The 20,844-nt window shown below is 37.5% G+C and overlaps 1 protein-coding gene across 4 annotated transcripts in view; it reads left to right on the plus strand.

Annotated features, from left to right (window-relative positions):
* The window catches only part of si:dkey-178k16.1 (band 4.1-like protein 1), an 82,163-nt gene that overhangs the window by 35,406 nt on the left and 25,913 nt on the right, over positions 1–20,844 (plus strand). For 3 of the 4 annotated variants that reach the window (XM_047378923.1, XM_047378931.1, XM_047378939.1), the window contains exons 2-10: positions 1,582–1,670; positions 5,726–5,875; positions 12,712–12,816; positions 13,535–13,577; positions 13,688–13,763; positions 17,766–17,984; positions 18,091–18,178; positions 18,273–18,425; positions 19,446–19,543. In XM_047378923.1, the coding sequence (XP_047234879.1) occupies positions 1,593–1,670; positions 5,726–5,875; positions 12,712–12,816; positions 13,535–13,577; positions 13,688–13,763; positions 17,766–17,984; positions 18,091–18,178; positions 18,273–18,425; positions 19,446–19,543 (1,010 nt within the window). In that variant the 5' untranslated portion in view covers positions 1,582–1,592. Of the gene's footprint in view, positions 1–1,581; positions 1,671–5,725; positions 5,876–12,711; positions 12,817–13,534; positions 13,578–13,687; positions 13,764–17,033; positions 17,080–17,765; positions 17,985–18,090; positions 18,179–18,272; positions 18,426–19,445; positions 19,544–20,844 lie in introns of those variants that run through there. The other variant, XM_047378942.1, reaches the window with a different exon arrangement.

Consider the following 20,844-nt stretch of genomic DNA (forward strand, 5'->3'; position numbering starts at 1 on the left):
TCAGAAATTTCTTTCTGTGTCTTACCCTCTTGCTTGAGGGTGTCAATAGTGGCCTTCTGGACAGCAGTCAGGTCGGCAGTCTTACCCATGATTGGGGTTTTGAGTGATGAACCAGGCTGGGAGTTTTAAAGGCCTCAGGAATCTTTTGCAGGTGTTTAGAGTTAACTCGTTGATTCAGATGATTAGGTTCATAGCTCGTTTAGAGACCCTTTTAATGATATGCTAATTTTGTGAGATAGGAATTTTGGGTTTTCATGAGCTGTATGCCAAAATCATCTGTATTAAGACAATAAAAGACCTGAAATATTTCAGTTAGTGTGCAATGAATCTAAAATATATGAATGTTAAATTTTCATCATGACATTATAGAAAATAATGAACTTTATCACAATATGCTAATTTTTTGAGAAGGACCTGTATTACTCAGGCATGCGTGTGCCCGGTGAAATTAAACCGAAACAATGTGGTTAACCACAGTTAATTCATGGTTTAACAAAGAGCCATTTACACTATATTTTCACATAGGACCAAGTTAGATTGGGTAGCTTTTTGCCCTTCTTAAATTAAATTATCATTTCAAAACTATGTCGTGTATTTACTAAAACTATCTTTTTCTGATGTTGAAATTAGTTTGATGATCCGGAACATTTAAGTGTGACAACAAACAAAAAAGGAAAAAATCTTTGAGGTGGGAAATACTTCTACACAGCACTATTTAAAACCTCCAGAAGCTTGTGACCCTATCCTCACCTTTTGTAGTAATGCTAAATTTGCTCAGCGCTTTATCTTGCATAATTATTTTCTCTGGCCTATAAAAGCTAATCTGAATATCAGCCATTTTCCTGCATGTAACCTGGTGAAATACTGCTGTGCAAGAGTGTAGCTTCAGGGCAGCATTGGTCACCTTCAAATGATAAGCTTCCTGTGTCTCCCTCTTACTGGTGTGTTGCAACATTCTTATACTTCTTAGACTCCTGTCTCCCTCCACTTTCTTATTTTTGACTCTTCCCTCTCTCCTCCTGTCTCGTCCTCAGACACGTTCTCAGTCTTTCCTCAGCGTCTTCCTTTCATTCTCTATCTCAGTGTGTTGCTGCGGGGCTCTCAGGCTAATGTAATTTATGCTATCTCCTTTGCTAGCGTGAGAAAAAAGCGTCCTGAAGCCAATCCTCTTCAAGCTGAGTGCTCCTGTGGGAGGCTGTAAGCCAGGCCCTACTGAGCTATAACATTTGGCTATGCGCACAATGCGATGACCACACATATATTAGAAGATGCACCAATACTGGATGGCAGCACAGGATACGTAAAGCCTCTACAGTAGTAGCTGTCGGCTGTAAAGGAAATTGAATGAGTTGTCACTAAAGGTATAACCTCTGTGGCGAGTCATTCCACCACCAAATGCCAGTTAAAGTCAAGACTCGGTGAGCTGTCTGTTGATGTAAAAGCATTTGGCTCAATGGTCTTGAGTCTAATTGAGCTCGTCTGAAGATTTGACTTTTCGCAGCGCTTAAAGCTTCATACTGAGTCTCGGGATGCTGGAAAATATTTGATGTTGACTATCTACGTGTTTTTGTGCGTTTGCAGGGCTGTAATCCATGTCTATGACAACAGAGACAATTTTGGCAGGGGAAATGAAGACCGCAATGGAGGGTGACGCCAGGAGGACCAATCAGGTGGGAGCATTGTGAAACTCACAGCAGCTGTAGTCCCCTCAATCACTTAGGGCCCTTCCAGCTTTCTAGTTGATATGCAAGACAGCTCACCCTTCCTGGCAGTGCCAATAGCTAACATCTCAAAGCAGTAGCTGACCTTTCATGCATTTGCTAGTCATCTTTTAAGTTAAGGCTAAGTTGTTTGATGGTAGAAATACTGAAAACGTCTTAAAAATCAAGATTTAGATGCAGTGCCTTTAAATATAACTACAAATACACCTTGAAGTTTTGTCACATTCTCTTCACAAACTGATGTGTTTTTTGGGATTTTATGTGGAAGACCAACACTTTGCATAAGTGTGAAGTAGAAGGAAAAGAGTACATACATATCACACAATTTGAGGTGTAGCATGCAATTGTTTTTAACACCATTTATCTGAAAAAAACACAAAAGTAAAATCATGTAAAGCAATATCTATTAATTCATTTAATGTGGATACAGCTTGTTCTGTGAAGGTCTAAGATGCCTGTTGGAAAACATTAGTAAATAATGACCATCATAAAGACCAAGGAACATAGGATGCAGAACAGGGATACATATGTAGATATGTTTAATGCAGGATTGCTCTATTTCACAATATCTTAAGCTTTAAGTACTGAAAATGGAAGCAGGATGGCACTACAGGTCCTTCTCAAAATATTAGCATATTGTGATAAAGTTCATTATTTTCCATAATATCATGATGAAAATTTAACATTCATATATTTTAGATTCATTGCACACTAACTGAAATATTTCAGGTCTTTTATTGTCTTAATACAGATGATTTTGGCATACAGCTCATGAAAACCCAAAATTCCTATCTCACAAAATTAGCATATTTCATCCGACCAATAAAAGAAAAGTGTTTTTAATACAAAAAACGTCAACCTTCAAATAATCATGTACAGTTATGCACTCAATACTTGGTCGGGAATCCTTTTGCAGAAATGACTGCTTCAATGCGGCGTGGCATGGAGGCAATCAGCCTGTGGCACTGCTGAGGTCTTATGGAGGCCCAGGATGCTTCGATAGCGGCCTTTAGCTCATCCAGAGTGTTGGGTCTTGAGTCTCTCAACGTTCTCTTCACAATATCCCACAGATTCTCTATGGGGTTCAGGTCAGGAGAGTTGGCAGGCCAATTGAGCACAGTGATACCATGGTCAGTAAACCATTTACCAGTGGTTTTGGCACTGTGAGCAGGTGCCAGGTGGTGCTGAAAAATGAAATCTTCATCTCCATAAAGCTTTTCAGCAGATGGAAGCATGAAGTGCTCCAAAATCTCCTGATAGCTAGCTGCATTGACCCTGCCCTTGATAAAACACAGTGGACCAACAGCAGCAGCTGACACGGCAGCCCAGACCATCACTGACTGTGGGTACTTGACACTGGACTTCTGGCATTTTGGCATTTCCTTTTCCCCAGTCTTCCTCCAGACTCTGGCACCTTGATTTCCAAATGACATGCAGAATTTGCTTTCATCCGAAAAAAGTACTTTGGACCACTGAGCAACAGTTCAGTGCTGCTTCTCTGTAGCCCAGGTCAGGCGCTTCTGCCGCTATTTCTGGTTCAAAAGTGGCTTGACCTGGGGAATGCGGCACCTGTAGCCCATTTCCTGCACACGTCTGTGCACGGTGGCTCTGGATGTTTCTACTCCAGACTCAGTCCACTGCTTCCGCAGGTCCCCCAAGGTCTGGAATCGGCCCTTCTCCACAATCTTCCTCAGGGTCCGGTCACCTCTTCTCGTTGTGCAGCGTTTTCTGCCACACTTTTTCCTTCCCACAGACTTCCCACTGAGGTGCCTTGATACAGCACTCTGGGAACAGCCTATTCGTTCAGAAATTTCTTTCTGTGTCTTACCCTCTTGCTTGAGGGTGTCAATAGTGGCCTTCTGGACAGCAGTCAGGTCGGCAGTCTTACCCATGATTGGGGTTTTGAGTGATGAACCAGGCTGGGAGTTTTAAAGGCCTCGGGAATCTTTTGCAGGTATTTAGAGTTAACTCGTTGATTCAGATGATTAGGTTCATAGCTCGTTTAGAGACCCTTTTAATGATATGCTAATTTTGTGAGATAGGAATTTTGGGTTTTCATGAACTGTATGCCAAAATCATCTGTATTAAGACAATAAAAGACCTGAAATATTTCAGTTAGTGTGCAATGAATCTAAAATATATGAATGTTAAATTTTCATCATGACATTATGAAAAATAATGAACTTTATCACAATATGCTAATATTTTGAGAAGGACCTGTATATCGAACCTTTTAGGTGGCCATCCACCTAAACTGATAGGACAGAAGAGCCATAAAGCCAGAGCTATAGTTGAATGGTTTAGATCAAACAATATTCATCTGTCAGATTACCCATATCCAGACCTAAATCCAAACTTCTGGCAAGATTTAAGATTTATGTAAATTTATGTGCAATGATGTTCTCATCCAGTCTGACTGAGCTAAAGATATTTTGTAAAGAATGGGCAAAAATTTTAGTAACTAGATTTGCAAATCTGTTAGAAACATAACATGAAGTCATGCAGCTGCACCAAAAGATGGTTCTAAATAGTATTAACTCTTAGGGGATAAATACAAGTGCACACCTCAATTTTGAGATTTTTTTGTTTTTTGTAAAAACAAAAAAGAAAATCAAAACCATGAATTATTTTCCTACAACCTCTCTGTATTGGTCTGTCACATAAAATCATACAAAAATACTAAGAAAGCTTTTGTGTGGGATACAAAAAATGTGAAATGGTTCAAGCTGTAGGAATAATTTTGCAAGTAACTATATTTAGTACGGTGCCTGGGACCTGACATTGGAAAAAAAAAAATATATATATATATATATATATATATATAGCGTGAGTACAAAATACTAATTTGTTCCCAGGAAATAGGTATAATGTGCGCACTAAATACTAAAACAGTGCAATTTCTCAAAGACACGGAGGAACAAAACAACAACTGGATGGAAAGGGAAAGTCTGATCGAGTTTTATTTTAGGCTGGGGAGGAGCTACAAAGAGATTCTGAAAAGCCTGGCATCGCAAGGAATTTTCATTAGTAAGAGGCATTTAAATAGAAGAGTGAGAGCCAGCTGTTAACCCTTCCTGCTTCCGTGTCGGGAAACATAGGGGAGATACTTCCTGCAGGGCCGAAATGGTTTTTCACTTTGGGGTCACCCTGTATTTCCGTGTCACGGGGGGGTGAGACTTCTATAATAATGAAGTGACCAGATTTCTGAAGCAGCTGAGTTTTTAGGAACTGTACTACACACTGATTGCACGTCAAATGTACCGTGGCCAGATGAACTTCCTCCCCGGTCGCAGTCGTGCATACTGCCAAAACACACAACCACACACACTCTCTTCTTGTCTCTCTGCAATCTTATTCGTGGTCCCAGTCTGACAGCGCACAGCACCACCGCATATATGAACACATACACACTTTGTGAAGTGTCTTGAGACAACATGTGTCGTGAATTGGCGCTATATAAATAAAACTGAATTGAATAAACTGAATTGAATACACATTTACACACCCACAGTACATTGAGCTCCATCACTTATGAGTTACACATCTCCTGCAACACAGGACACTTGATGCCTGCTTCGTGGGAACAAATCAGTACTTTGTGCACACAAATTAGTATTTCGTGGGAATGAATTAGTATTTTGTGGGAATTAATTAGTATTTCGTGGGAATGAATCAGTATTTTGTGGGAATTAATTAGTATTTTGTGGGAATTAATTAGTATTTTGTGGGAATGAATTAGTATTTCGTGGGAATGAATTAGTATTTTGTGGGAATGAATTTGTATTTTGTGGGAATGAATTAGTATTTCGTGGGAATGAATTAGTATTTTGTGGGAATGAATTTGTATTTTGTGGGAATGAATTAGTATTTCGTGGGAATGAATTAGTATTTTGTGCGCACGCTATATATTTTTTCCCCCATGTCAGTTCCCGGGCGCTGTAATTTAGATATATATAATGTTGGATATCCATGCTCTCTTGCTCAGATTTCTTTTTCTCTCACAGGTTTCTGAGGACCAAGGTGACCTGGATGATAGCTCAGAGAAGACCCCAAGCAAAGCCTCCAGATCACCCCAGAAAATTACTAAACGGCTCAAGACTGTCCCTGTTAAAGTAACTCTCCTTGATGGCTCAGAGTATGACACTGCAGTTGAGGTAAGGTTGCTGAATTAATTTAGTCAATTTATCCCAAAATATGGATTTGAAAAAAATTCTAATATTTTGAAAATAACTTCTACACAGGCATTATGTTTGTCGTATAATTCGCTTTAGATCTGGAATCTTAAATCAAACACCTTTGTGAACAGTCAGGTTATTCTGTTGGATTAAAATCCAAGAGCACCAACTTCAGCGGTGGAGCAGAATTTAAAGCTTTGTTGTAATATTTTACACAAAAAAATATAGAAAAATTCAATCTTTAATTTGAAGATTTTTATTGTATGGGGAAAATAATTTCAAATAATAATTCATAGATTAAGAAATTATGTTTTACTTTGTAGGACACCTTTCGCCAATAGGAAAGCATTTAGTCTTCAATTGAAACAGTTGACACACAGAGAGATGGATCTTTGGCCATTTCTTTTTGTCTAGATCATTTAGAGTCCTATGTCCACTCTAATACGCTTTTCATTTAGGAATACTTCACAGACTTTCTGAGCATGACGCTTCCACCGCCATGCTTGAGAGTTGGTATGGTGATTTTAGATTTGAAACCTATTATCTTTTTTTACTATGTTGCTTAAGTGTTTTTCCCTACATTAGCAACACTATTACCATGCATATGAATAGTAAGAGAAGGTAATTTTGAAGTCCTAATTTCTCTCTAGTATGTAAGATGCAAGGGCATGTGTCAGAAACCTTAGCTTAGCTCCCCACACCACAAGCTTAGAGCAGCGTGGATTTGAGGAAGAAAATAATGTGGTGTTGCACTCATCAACAGCGATGTGGGGGATGGAAAGCTCAAATATGCGATCCCAAGCTTCCATAAATCGTGACTAGAGAAAAAATCATGACTATGATGTACCCTCTTTGTGTTTGTAGCTCAGTGAACTCCCTCTGCTCCTGATTTATTTTCACAGCCATCCACATGTTTGTCATGATCGAGTGCTGAAGCTGATACACCTTCTCAACAGAAATGAATTGTGACTAATGTCAATCGGGGGGGCGGTGGGGGAGTCTCAAAGATCCTGTGGAGGTCTCACAGAGCTGCATGGATTCATACTTAAAGTCTTAACTGGAGCCCCATTGACTGCTGCTACCGGTGAAGCGTGATGTGGCTGTGGCTGAGCTTGTTCCTCAGCATTACCCTCGCCCACTGTACCCCACTTATCACTCACTGCCACACAACTGATCTCTCTTATCACACACAAATACCATTTTCCTTCAACTCAGCCCCAATATTTTCTTCAATCTTAGCTGCATGCATACACACATGCATTTTTGCAGGTCTTGGGGGAAGTGACACTCAAGGTAGTGGGCTGTGACAGGAAATCCATACAGGGAATAGAACGGAAAAGGAGGAGAAGAAGAGGAAAAGATGAAGAGTGGACTTGGAGGTAGACGGAAATGTGAAGAAGAGGGAAAACAATGGGGAGTGCCTGTTTGTGTGCTGTAGTATGGATGAGTGGTTTGATGTGGGGTATAAGCAAACTGGAACTGAATGGTAAATGCGGTGAAATCATTACTTTAATTAGAGTCGTAATGTTTGCCGAGCAAGACGGAAAGGATGATAAAAGGGAAACAGAGAAGAAGGCTAAACCTCCTATTGATATTTGGTACACAACATTATAGGTATTGACTGTAGTCTGTGCATTACTGTGTCCAGTTCTTTACCTGAGGCTAATTTTTAAAGCAAGAATCTCACCATTTACATATATTGCTTAGGTTATTTAAAATCTGGGTCTTTAGTTATCTTTTAGTTGTGAAACTAGTGTAACAACTACATATTTCACTGACCAGATTATTTATTTCTGCATGCCAAATCCCAGTGATTCAAATGCTTGTTTTTGATGCTAAAACACTTTCATAGTCTAACTTCTTTGCATTTGTATTTCTTTTTATTTGCTTAATAATTGTCGTGCTGTAAATGCCTTTAAATTATGCAGATTAGCTGCTTTTTTAACCATTATTTAGAAGGGGTCATAGTAGGATGTTAGCATTTACTCTAAATAAATTCTGAGGTGGTTTTAAAAAATATTAAAAAACAATTCTGTTTTTCAAGGATTTTCTTTGTTGTGCTCCAGATGTCCAAACATCTTTGTTTAATGTTATAGTAACAGCAACAATATGGAAATGATAAAAGATTATTGAATTTTGATAAACACACGTTAGCAGTAACCCAAGAGTAATATAGATACACTAAATATTCCAGCAATGTCTGAAAAAGCTATTATTATATTTCATAAATGGACCGTTATCTACAAACCTCAGGTCCAAGACCAAGAAAAAAAATCAACAAGAGACAATTTTGAAGACCATTGCTGTAATCATGATTTGCTCTTCACTGAGAGCAAAGTGTACCGGAGTCAAATTCTTTGTTTGTGTGCACAAACTTAGCAATAAAGCTGATTCTGGTTCTGATAATGTAGTTGTAGCTGCAAACGTCTGCCTGCAGGAGCTCATTAGCAAGCTATCATAAAAGGGCACTCCAGACAACTCTGATACATTTGTTTTTGTTAGGTTTCCTGCCACAACCCTTAGGTGAACTCAAACCTGCATGTACAATAAATTGATTGGCACCACAAAAGGAGCAGGAACCAAGTCATGTTAAGGATGCTAGCTATTGGAAATGACTGACCACAAGTACCCAGGGAAACAGAGATCAGGGGAAAAAAAAGCAGTAACAAAATCCAACAAGTCACATCTATAAAACTTGAACATAATGGAATAACATGGATCACAAAAACGATGATTAAAAATGAAAAAAAAACAGTCAAATAATTCATAATGGTGCAGCACTCTGTTTTTTAAAAATTGTACTAATCTCCGCTCTAAAGAAGCAATACAAGAAATTAGGTCTGTTTAATGCTACTGTTCTACATAGACCACGAATCACTAAGAATTGCTAGGAAATGTTATGATTCAGGTCTGCTAGGAAATTTTAGGATTCTTAATTGAATCTTAAAAAGTTCATACATTTTATTTTATTCTTGGTCAGTTCTTGCAACTCTACACCCATCTGGAATTTGTGGCAACATTTTTTAGCTGTTTTGTTGCAGAATAATAAGCCCAAATCCCAAAAAATCTTAATTAGTTCTTAACAAATTTGTAGATTTTACTTGTCATAACCAATTCCTAGTTGATTTGTAGGCATTCCCATTGTTTCCATGGTAACAGCTGCTTGGTTGCCTTGTCGCCATAAGAGCCAGGTCTCCCTTGGAGATCATCTGGTGTGTGTGTGTGTGTGTGTGTGTGTGCTCTGTAACAGTGTGTGGGTGTGTGTGTTTGATTGTGCCAGCTCTGCCTGCCCAACCCACGCAGGCCTTCATCTCAGCCCTGAGGAGCCTGATATAAGATGGGTGATCTTCCACCCTCAGCTCCTGCATCAGTCTGTTGCAATGACCATGTTCTAGCTTTTTAGCTGATCCCAGCTGTGGTCTGACCCACCTTCTCCTTCCTCTTCACAGCAGTCTTCTTCTATCAGCAGCTGGTAGTGATACTTCAGTTCCAGGGCTAGTGCTACAGCTACTCTACAATAAATTCTTATACTGATTTCTTGACAATATCTGTGCGAATTAAGGCGAATCTCCTAATTTATCTTAATCTGTTTTACCTGTGGTGACTAAATCATAGGCCGACAGAAATTGGTGCAAAAAATTCCAAAAATCCTCATGAAAACTAAAATTGAAAGATAAACGCTGGTTAGGAGTACCTCTTATTAGATATACAGCTGTTGGATTTAAACTCCACCACTTTTGTCACAATTAAAGAGAATCTTTCATTTTAAATACATCCAGGGGCCTTAGCATTTAGAATCAGATCTTCTTCCCTTCAACTATGTCACTGATCATCAAAAAAGAACTTTTAACAGCTTTAAAAACATTTGAAGTTTTTTTTAAAACCTAAAACTATGACTACTGTAAATGTTTAACTGAATATAGGCATATTCAGGCATGAAAAAAGAATGCTATAGATGAACTGTAATTTGTTTTTGGTTTTAAAAAAACAAAGAAGCTAAACGGGGTCATTTTGTCACATGTCTTAGGATGGTGAGACATATTTTGATAAAACAATTGTTGTCTAGTTGGTGCTTGGATACTGGGACGACACTGTATTTGTTGTTTTAAGTAACTTAAACACGTCCAGACTGCCTGTCCTCAACGTTTTTGTTAGGTGAGGCAATCGGCAGAGTGAATTTTGAGGATTACACTAAATGGCTGATAAGACAATCACAGCACACAACTAGTGACAGAAATTTGATTTTATCCAATTGGTGTGAGAACAAAATCTAATCTGCAGCACCTGAATTGGTTCTCATGCTTTGGGGACCTCCCGAGATATTTGTCTTAATTTCAATTTGAGAGAAAAAATGCTACACTCGGAATAAAATCTCAGACAGCATCCTCTGGCCGTTAATCAGCCTTATTCTCTCTCAGGTCACACACATGACAGCCTCTATGCAGCAAGATCTGAAATATATATATATATATATATATATATATATATATATATTTATTTTTTTTTTTTTTTCTGACAGAGAGACAGATTACTGTGCACAAGTAAATTAATCACACATTTTCTAAGTTATGCACACTGTAATTCCAGGTTAGCTATGGCCTTGTAGTAAAAGGAGACGCGATTAGTGAGAGGGTGTGCACACAGACTGAAGGGACCTATTACTCCTGTTTCCATGGTAACAGCTGCTTGGTTGCCTTGTCGCCATAAGAGCCAGGTCTCCCTTGGAGATCATCTGGTGTGTGTGTGTGTGTGTGTGTGTGCTCTGTAACAGTGTGTGGGTGTGTGTGTTTGATTGTGCCAGCTCTGCCTGCCCAACCCACGCAGGCCTTCATCTCAGCCCTGAGGAGCCTGATATAAGATGGGTGTGGTCTGTTCCAACCCTGCAAGATACTGCTCTTTCAACCCTTTTATAGTCGTATTCAGTGGCTGCTACTAATCAACAGGGAGCAGAACCGAGTCTAAGCACAGTGGGGGTGGATTGGAGTGGATCAGTGACATATCTGACTTTCAGAGACATATTTCTAGATGTTTATTTCTCTTAAGAAGATTTTTACTGTCACTTATTTTAAAATTCTTCATGGTTCTAAATCTTTACCTGGTTTAGTATTAAAATATGCTGTGCATCAAAACATTTCTCGCCTTATTCTACATCATGATAACTAAGCACAGTGATAAGTTATGATTATAGGTCAAGTAAACAAAGAAAAAACACTAATTAATGAGAAATGATAGAGTAAAACACAATGTGGACATGAGCGGAGAAATATTATATAATCATAAAAGAAAGGTAGATTGAAATCAGATGCAAGTTGGCACATAAAACACAATAACTGTCAGAAATGGTATATAAACAATTAAGGAATTATATTTGTGTGCAAGGGTACGTAATATATTGTAGTACAAACAACTGTAAAAGAAAAAAAAAAAAGTTTTGGCATATAGATTATTCCTAAATTTATTTTAGAAATTTGTAGGAGAACTTGAGTGCAACTTTAATATAGCTGTTCCATAGTTAGGGACCACATTATCAAGTTTAAAATAGACTGTGGGAAGAAACAATGGGATATGCAACTGATTTACCAGTCTGACATTATAACTGTGTACATCACTTTTAATCAGCAACGTGAATATTATGAGTACAGTTGAATAACTGCAATACGTAGCTTAAACTGTATTAAAGAGTTAAGAGTTTTATACAAGGAGATTTGCAGAGCTGAATAACATGATTGTTCTCAATCAATTAGGTTATGTTACATAATTTATTCATTATGTTAGGATTGTTTTCTTTTTTTATGTGTCATGTCCTGGCAGCTTAGGTAGGTTGGGTTGCCCTGCAGTGTCAGGTCTGATATGCTATGAAAAGGGGGGTGATTGGAATTTTGCTGCTTTTACACAGATCACTCTATATAATTAAAGACACATTTTATGAAAAATGTGATTTTAGTGATATAAAGAGATAACATATCTAACTTTAACCATCCAGAAATATTTTGCTGATAAGAGTTTGCATTACATGTCTGTATGAAAAAAATTGCTTCTAGCAAAAATAACAAGATTCAGAAAAAAAGATATAGTAGAGAAATTATAAACGTATGTACTGTAAGAAATAAAAGCTGTCCCAAAATAGATCCCTGCAGGACCCCACAACTTGGAGAAGTTCAATCGGATGTTTCTGCTACGGCTATAATTATAATTTCTAAGTCATTCCTTTTTGAGGCAGAACTTTCTTGCATTGGGTATCATAATGGACAGTATCAGTGCTTACATTAAGGTTAGAAAAATAAATTGATCCTGTAGAATATTAAGGAACTGCTCTTAGCTGTTCCCTGATCAAAAGTACTTATTGAAATGGTTAATTTGCAGTAGAGTTATCAGAACACAATCTTTTGCCAGGTGTGAATTCTCTTTTAAGACTATAAAAACACAGCAGAAGACACTTTATTTGCTCTTGCTATAAGCTCCCTTTTACAAGTTTAAACTACTTAAGCAACTTTCATACATTTATTTTAGGGATAATTTAAGCGACTTGGTTAAAATGTTGTTTTTGATCTTATGTTGGCTGTTCTTGTTGATCAAGTCTGGTTGTTTCAAACATCTTTTATGCATTATTCCTTTTGTGTCATTTCTGTACTGTATTACGGATACATGCTGACAAAAACAACATAGAAACGAAACGAAGTATAATATAAATCACAAATTCGCTGCTGGATATGTGATATCTGCAAAACCGTAAACTTTTTACCTTTACATGCACTTACTGCTTTGCTGTTTTTGCTTTTCTTTTTTGCATGTCTATGCGTTGATGTTTTTAAAAGAAATTTGCCAAGGGCCAGACCCTGCTGGACATGGTGTGTGGCCATCTGAACCTGCTGGAGAGGGACTACTTTGGTCTGACTTTCATGGAGTCAGATAATGCTAAGGTCAGACACAGAAACATAAAAACAAGCACAAAAATAACTTAATGACCGATGATTAGTGTATGAAAGCTGTAACTGTTACCACAAGAAACTGTGCTTTAACCTGCATTAGTCCTTTAAAGATTTTACCTTCACTATGAGCATTTCATTTTTAATGCCATAACAACTCTTGACAATGTATGGTTGCAATTCATTGAACTTTTGTGTAACTTTCTACAATTAAAGCTCAGAATAGAATTAGGCTGAATTTTGTAGATGTGTTTAATGGATTATTTTGTTTTTACAAAACATATTTCGTTTTAAGATTGATCTTGTTATCAGTCTTTAAGCTGACTATCCCACCTGTCTCTTCTTTTCAGTATTAGAGCACTGAGACCCTCTTTACCTTTTTAACAGCATTGGACCACTTATAGGTTTAGAATGACATATGTGACCTTTAGTGTTTTAAAATGTGGTCAGGCAGCTTGGCCTTTTAAAAAATGACACAAGATCTGCAGCACACTAGTGACTTTGAAGTGACAAAATTAAAATTGGCTTACATTTTTAGTTCATGTATTGACACTTTCCATGATGATAGGAGTCTTTATCAAGAATATATAAGGTTTTCAAAAAGGGAGATAGAGTTAAAAAGGTAAGAACAGTGAGAGTGTTCTATATATATGAATATGGATGATTCTGCGTGGGTCGAATTTCTAAAAAGAGTATTTTCTGTACTTATCAGAACTGGCTGGATCCCTCCAAAGAGATTAAGAAACAAATTCGGGGTAAGTGTTGTGAAAATACTCTTTAGTTATGCACATAGTGGCAAATGTGCACACATTGTATTTAAAAGTGGAAGTCTTAACAAAATTGCTTTGCTGCTGCTTTTCCACAGTTGGTTCCTGGATGTTTGGGTTTGCAGTCAAGTTTTACCCTCCAGACCCATCTGTGCTCATCGAAGACATCACAAGGTTGGTCGGATTTAAACAGAAATGTATTTAACGTTACTAAGCCAATTTTTTCTCTTCTAAATGTATTTGACCTCTTTGAGGGTCTTTCGTCTGTAGGGATCAGAGAGGTGCTAAAGCACAGACAACTACAAGTACTGCTAAAAAACAAATGTAATATCATGAAAATATAAAATATTTTTGTCACTTGTTTCAGAGAGTGAACGAGTTCTATATTATATAGATTTATTGCACATGAAATAAAGTACTTCAAGTCTTTATTTCTTGTCATTTTTATGGTTATGGCTTACTGACAGTAAAAACAAATTCAGTGTCTCAGAAAATTACTTTACATAAAATGAAATAAAAATATTTTAAACAATATAGTCAGACTTTTGAAAAGTATGTTCTTTTTCTGTGCACTCAATCCTGGGTTGGACCTCCTGTTGCATGAGTTAGTGCATCAATGCGGCGTGGCGTGGAGGCGATCAGCGCAGGTTGCTTTGATACTGGCCTTCAGGTCATTTGCATTGTTGGGTCTCTCATCTTCCTCTCGACAATACCCCATTGGTTCTCTAATGGGTTCAAGCCAGGCCAGTTTGCTGACCTTCAAACACAGTAGCACCATTGTCATTGAACCAGTCTTTGGTGTCTTTGGCAGCGTGGACAGGTGCCAAGTCCTGTTGAAAAATTAAATCAGCAGCTCCATAAAGATTGTCAGCAGAAGGAAGATTCCTTGTAAAGCTCCCCCAAATTATTGAATGGGATTTGCTTGACAACCCTCTCAAAGCTGCAGTTATTCCTGTTGGTGGTGCACCTTTTCCTTTTTTTCTTCCACTCAACTTTTTATGAATACCCTGTAACTTTTTTCACAATATTGAAATTTTCTGAGACAGAGTTTTGGATTTGTATTGTCTGTAAACCATAATGATCAAAATTACAAGATTAACAAAATTGAGCCTTTTCATAATATTTAAATTTTGAACTTTTTGAACTTGTCTGCTACAAGCTAAATCTAAAGAGAAGGTGTTTTGATACTGGTAGAAATGCTTCAAAGTTTTTAAAAAACAGTGTTGGCTAAAGATACTTGGACAATTGTTTGATAAGTGGGCTTATATATGCACAGTTGCCAGGAAACAGTTGTAGTCATCTGAATAACAATAGAAAGAGATTCCATGATTTCTCAAAATTGACTGTAAAGGGAGATGATACAGTGAAAAAAAGAGATGGCCAAGAATTTAACCTTGAGGAACTCCACAGGAAAGAGGTGCTAAAATTGACTTGGAATTATCTGTATGAACGCAGAAACTTCTGTCCTCCAGGTATGAACAAAACCAGTCTAACAGCTCTCTGTTACCAGCCCAGTTGGCTATGATTCACCGCACTGATAAATTACTACTTGTAACAAAAACTGTAATTCAAAACACAAAAATTTTAGCTGCATTGGGGAAAATGTAATGTCTGACTAGCATTAATACCTTCTTTAAGTTATCAGCTACACTGTGTCACCATGATATTTTTTATTAAGGAACAACTTGGCTTAAAACTTAAAACTGATACACATCTGATGTTACATGCTATTTGCCACACACTGAGTTAGGTATTTGTGAAATTCAAATAAATCTAAATTACTCTTTTTCAGAGCAATTACTCTTTAAGGTTTTTTTTTTAATATAAATTGAGGTTTATTTCTACAGGTTAGTTTCCCCAGTACCTCCTCCAAAGGGCTTTCCTTTTTTTCTTCCACTCAACTTTTTATGAATACCCTGTAACTTTTTTCACAATATTGAAATTTTCTGAGACAGAGTTTTGGATTTGTATTGTCTGTAAACCATAATTATCAAAATTACAAGATTAACAAAATTGAGCCTTTTCATAATATTTAAATTTTGAACTTTTTGAACTTGTATGCTACAAGCTAAACCTAAAGAGAAGGTGTTTTGATAGTGGTAGATATGCTTCAAAGTTTTTAAAAAACAGTGTTGGCTGAAGATACTTGGACAATTGTTTGATAAGTGGGCTTATATATGCACAGTTGCAAGGAAAAAGTTGTACACTTGACTTCACATGACAAGAAAAGCTTTTGTCTTCTCCCACCTGCTCTGGCTGTCTTAGTTATCTAACTAAATGAGAAAGTAATGGATTAAGTTGTTATGGCTCTTCCAGATAAAACTGAGCATTTTTACTTTTTAGGGTTTCTAAAATATTATATTAACATTAGTTTTCAGTTTCTTTTCCTACTTCTGTCAGTGGTCTTTCAGGTGCTTCTGCAACTTCATATAAGAGGATTTTTATCTACCTGAATTTGTGGACATAATTATAAAGGTCTACATGGCATGAAATTTGCTTACATAACAACATCCTGTAAAGAAGAAATATCAAACTAAACACAAGTATGCACTGCTTTGAATATTGTTTGTTAATTTATTTTATTTAGATTCATTTTCCTTTTAATATTGATGCTTAATTGATTATTAAGCTATGAGTTCTAAGAATTGTCTGCATACCAAAGAACGTTTGTTTAAGGCACTGATCATGATCCAAACATGGGATTTGTTAAATTACGGTAATTGGGGAATGAAGGTTTATTTCCCCACAAGGGTAAATTTTTAATGGGTTATATTCAAGGAGATTTCTATGTATTTTGCAGGATTAAGATTTATCCAAAATGAATTTTACAATTTAGGACCTTATCAGTTTCTGAGAGGCTGAGGAGAAAGAAAGTACTTGGCCTATTACTAAATTATGATTAGGGCTGCACGATATAATAAAATCTGGCGATATCAGCTGTGACATGTTGATATTTTCTTCTTACCTGTCTTCCTCATCTGTGCTTCCTACACTCTGTGACCTTTAACATTTCAGAAGGTGTCATTTGTGTCCGGTGTGAGCATCTGCTCGTTGAGACGGTCCTACTGGCTAAACATTACATAAACATGTAAAATGCAAGTTCAAAACACTTGGAATATTTCAGCCAACAGTTATTGTACTCCAAACAGTCCACACTGATATTGTGATGATGATATATTTGCAATATATTGTGCAGCCATAAATGTAATACCTAACTCTCAAACTCAACATTAACTAACACCTAACTAACATAAAACACATAAACATTTACATTAGATATTTGAATTATTAAGTAGTTATCTGTACCTCTTGCGGTTCTTGAAGCTGACAAGCAGCTGTTTCTTGCTGGAGGCAGGTGTCGCTCATCTGGGGCAGCTCTGAATCATTTTTGTATATATAAATGAAATTTATTTCTTGAAATTTGTTTTTCAATCTCTTCAACAGAATCAGATGAAGGGTCTCATCTCCTACTACAACAACTTACCCCTAGGCAAGAATGTGGCTGAATGATGAGCCATCTGTTTGTTTGTTTATTCGGTTTGTTTTTGGTTTTAATCTGTGTCACAGTTTGGGGCTCTCCCATTTTACCCAAACATAATAACTTGTAAAATATCGGTTAGATAGTTGGTTCAGTCACCTGTTATAATAAATCATAAATCTACTAATTCCTTTTTGGATGAAGTAGGCCTCGTGTTTCACGTCAATGTTTTTTGGTAATGTTGACTTCTGGGTAGAAAAGAGTGCTGTTGACTATTTAATCATTGATTCATTTGCATTTCTCTGCATCCCATAAGCAAAGTTGCCTTACAGCTTGGCAGTTGCTGGCAAATGAATTCGCATAGACCCTTAAAAGCAGCACATGGAAGTAAAAAATTATAATTTTACCAATGATCCACGTTAAGATAGCTGCCTTTTATTTATAGACTTTCTGATGTTGGGCATGGAGGTTTACAGCTAAACGTTTGCATCACTTTGCTATCTGGTGCATATTTAAAAATGTAACATGTTTATTTGCACCATTTCTGTTTGGTGACCAGGACTACAATCCCTAGAGACACAAACACCTAGCATTCAGAGTCAATATGAAAGACTAGATCCAAGTAGCTGATTTTTACAACTTTTTTTTTTGAATAAAGTGTTTTCTGCATGTTTTATTTTCCCCACTTTGTTTCTAAGGTACTACCTGTGTCTACAACTGAGAGATGACATCCTTTCCGGCCGCCTCCCATGCTCATTTGTCACACACGCGCTGCTGGGCTCCTACACTGTGCAGGCTGAGCTGGGAGACTACGACACTGAGGAACACGGCCCAGACTACGTGAGTGAATTCCACTTTGCTCCAAACCAGACGCGAGAGCTGGAGGAGAGAGTAATGGAGTTGCACCATAACTACAGGTCAGAGAAATATCTGCTATTTCCACAGTGATGCCAGTGTTTTGATCTGAAGAATGTGTTTGAAAGGATGACAGGAAATAATCTTCTTTTGGGATGTATTCTGTAGAGGGATGACTCCAGCAGAAGCAGAGATGAACTTCCTTGAAAATGCAAAGAAGCTGTCAATGTATGGTGTGGATCTGCATCATGCAAAGGCAAGGAAAGATTCCTTTCATTGTCCCTGCTGAAATTCTACATCCCATAATATGTTTTGGGATATTTCTTTGACAATCTTGCTACTTTCTCTAGGATTCTGAGGGAATAGACATAATGCTTGGTGTCAGCGCGAACGGGCTGCTCATCTACAGAGACCGCCTCAGGATCAATCGCTTTGCCTGGCCTAAAATTCTCAAGATCTCTTATAAAAGAAGCAACTTCTACATCAAGATCCGTCCCGGAGAGGTAAACAAAGCTATAAATACAATATTCTTTTCCGCATTTTTGTGGTTTAACCAGAGTTCGCTACACAATTACTGCATGCCCAGCCTAACAACCACACAGCTACTGATGAAGCCCAGGCTAGTAGAAGGAAGGATTGTTAGGCAAAGAGCCAACATCTAATTTTTATTTCATGGGTTCACAGTTGTTAAAATTACATTGTTGCCCTTCTTGGCTGCTGCCAAGCAGCACAAATAGTAATTTCATGGTTTGATAAAAGTGTTGCTTCTGTGATTTATCTAGTGCAAACTACCTTAACTGCTGTGGACGTTATTTATTGCCTTTATAGATACCTCTGTAAAGATTGAGTCGATAATGTCTAACTTTAAATCTGATGAGGATTTGGTTTCGTCAAAGAATTTTCCACATTAGGCTTCCTTAGGTTTTCAGCTCTCCTAAATTATTATGATTTTCCTTCATTCTTTGGCCTTTAAGATGCTGCTGATAAGAAGTACCACTGACATCTTTGCGGTGAAAACCAAGGCCATTTTGTGCAGTCACTTTTTCTGCACATCTGTCCTTTTAAGTCAGCTGTCACTATAATTGTGCTGCAAGGATATTTTTTTTGGCGTATTGAAATATTGTAATTCTGGACTGTCCCTGCAGATTTCAGAGTGGAACAATAGCTGACCTCAGGTGAACGGACATTCTCCAGCTTTTGAAGACCTGTTATTGATAATAACTATTGATGTGTCAGTGTCTTCTTCTCTGCACACCACTAAACCTCGGTGCTTTATACACATAAAAGACTAATTTAGTGTGGCTTTAGTTGGCATTGCGCCATGAGACAAGAGAACACAGTTCTAAAAGTAAATAAAAAAGGAAAAAGAAAGATTGATTTTTCCATCGCTGTGGAATAAACACAATTCATCCTGCTGCCATCCTTCCATCCACACACACACCTGGTTCCCTCATTGTCCTTTTCTTCTTCACCCACTATCCCCACCGTCTTCACCACCTCCACTCCTCTCATTCACCACTCAGTATGAACAGTTTGAGAGCACCATAGGCTTCAAGCTGCCCAACCATCGGGCCTCGAAGCGATTGTGGAAGGTCTGCATAGAACACCACACCTTCTTCAGGTAGGACCTGATACACATGGATAGTCAGATGCACTCTCTGCACTGAATTTCTTTGCACATTGCATGAATGTTAACACTTGGCATGTCAGAGCTCAAATCCTGTTAAACGAGGTTTCAGACATTTCTCTTTTTTTATATCTTTCTTTCTAAAAGGCCTGATTCTAGTTTAATCTTCTTAAAACAATTTTGATCAGTAGTTCTTCTTTTGAATGTTTTTGGGCTTTTTGCACAGGACCCTTTTCAAATATTTTGGAACTGTGTCTTTTTTTTTTTTTTTACATAATAGAAATAAAAACAATCATATCAAATATTCTAAACCTTTTTTGACAAATTGATGTCAGAACATAACTTGACAATTAGCATTTTCTTGCACCAACAAGGTTATCTTCAAAGGAATATGAGGTACAGTAATAAAATTTCAGGATTGTGCATCGAAAATGTACAAGTACAAGGATAAAACAGTATCTACAAAGTCTGTAAAAAAGATCTGACACATGCTTGGAGAACTTTTGTGCACTTGACCCTTCAGGAGAGGTCCTGATCAAATGCTCAAACCACTTCAACGGTTTCCTTTTGATGCGAAGGGGCAGCAACTCTATTCCAACTCAGTAGCGTGGAGCAAGGTCCGCAATACTGCAGACGAGATCCTAATCCATCTATCCGTCTCCTTTTCCGTCCTACCATCAATATAAACAAGATACGAATGTACCTAAAAATTGGAGGTAAAGTCTAAACGCCAAACTGGGGAAGCAATCCTCTTCTTCTGGTTGAGAATATGTAGAATAACCACCTTACCATAATAAAGGGGTTTTTAGTACCCCTGTGATCCTGGAATCTCTAATGGTGAATTGGCCTTAGGGGAGGGATTAGACTAAGAGCAATTCCAAGATCTCAATGAAAGCTGAACACTAGGTGAACCTTGCCCGGAACAGGGAAGCTGGAGCACCCTCCTGGAGTCAGGACTGTCTGGGTAGCTCACTTAGTTGTTGAGCCTTGTCTCCTAGGGGAGCCAGAGGTCAAAGTTATATGGCTTTGGAATCTACAGTAACAGCAAATGATCTCAGTAAATATTAAATTGTAAATAAAAGAAAAAGCAGAAAACATCCAAGAAAAACTTGAAAGAAAACTTTGATAAAGCTTGAAGATTTACTGTTTATAGCCACAATATTAATTCAAAGTAATTGACTGCTCACTCAATACCTCTAGACAATGTTAAACATTATACAATGAGTAACACATGGTAGACATTTTTATTGCTTAAATGAGATGTATAATATTCTTCAGAGCTTTGCCTTTTCAGT

The sequence above is a fragment of the Girardinichthys multiradiatus genome, chromosome 1 (assembly GCF_021462225.1).
Source record: "Girardinichthys multiradiatus isolate DD_20200921_A chromosome 1, DD_fGirMul_XY1, whole genome shotgun sequence".
NCBI classification, from domain to species: domain Eukaryota; kingdom Metazoa; phylum Chordata; class Actinopteri; order Cyprinodontiformes; family Goodeidae; genus Girardinichthys; species Girardinichthys multiradiatus.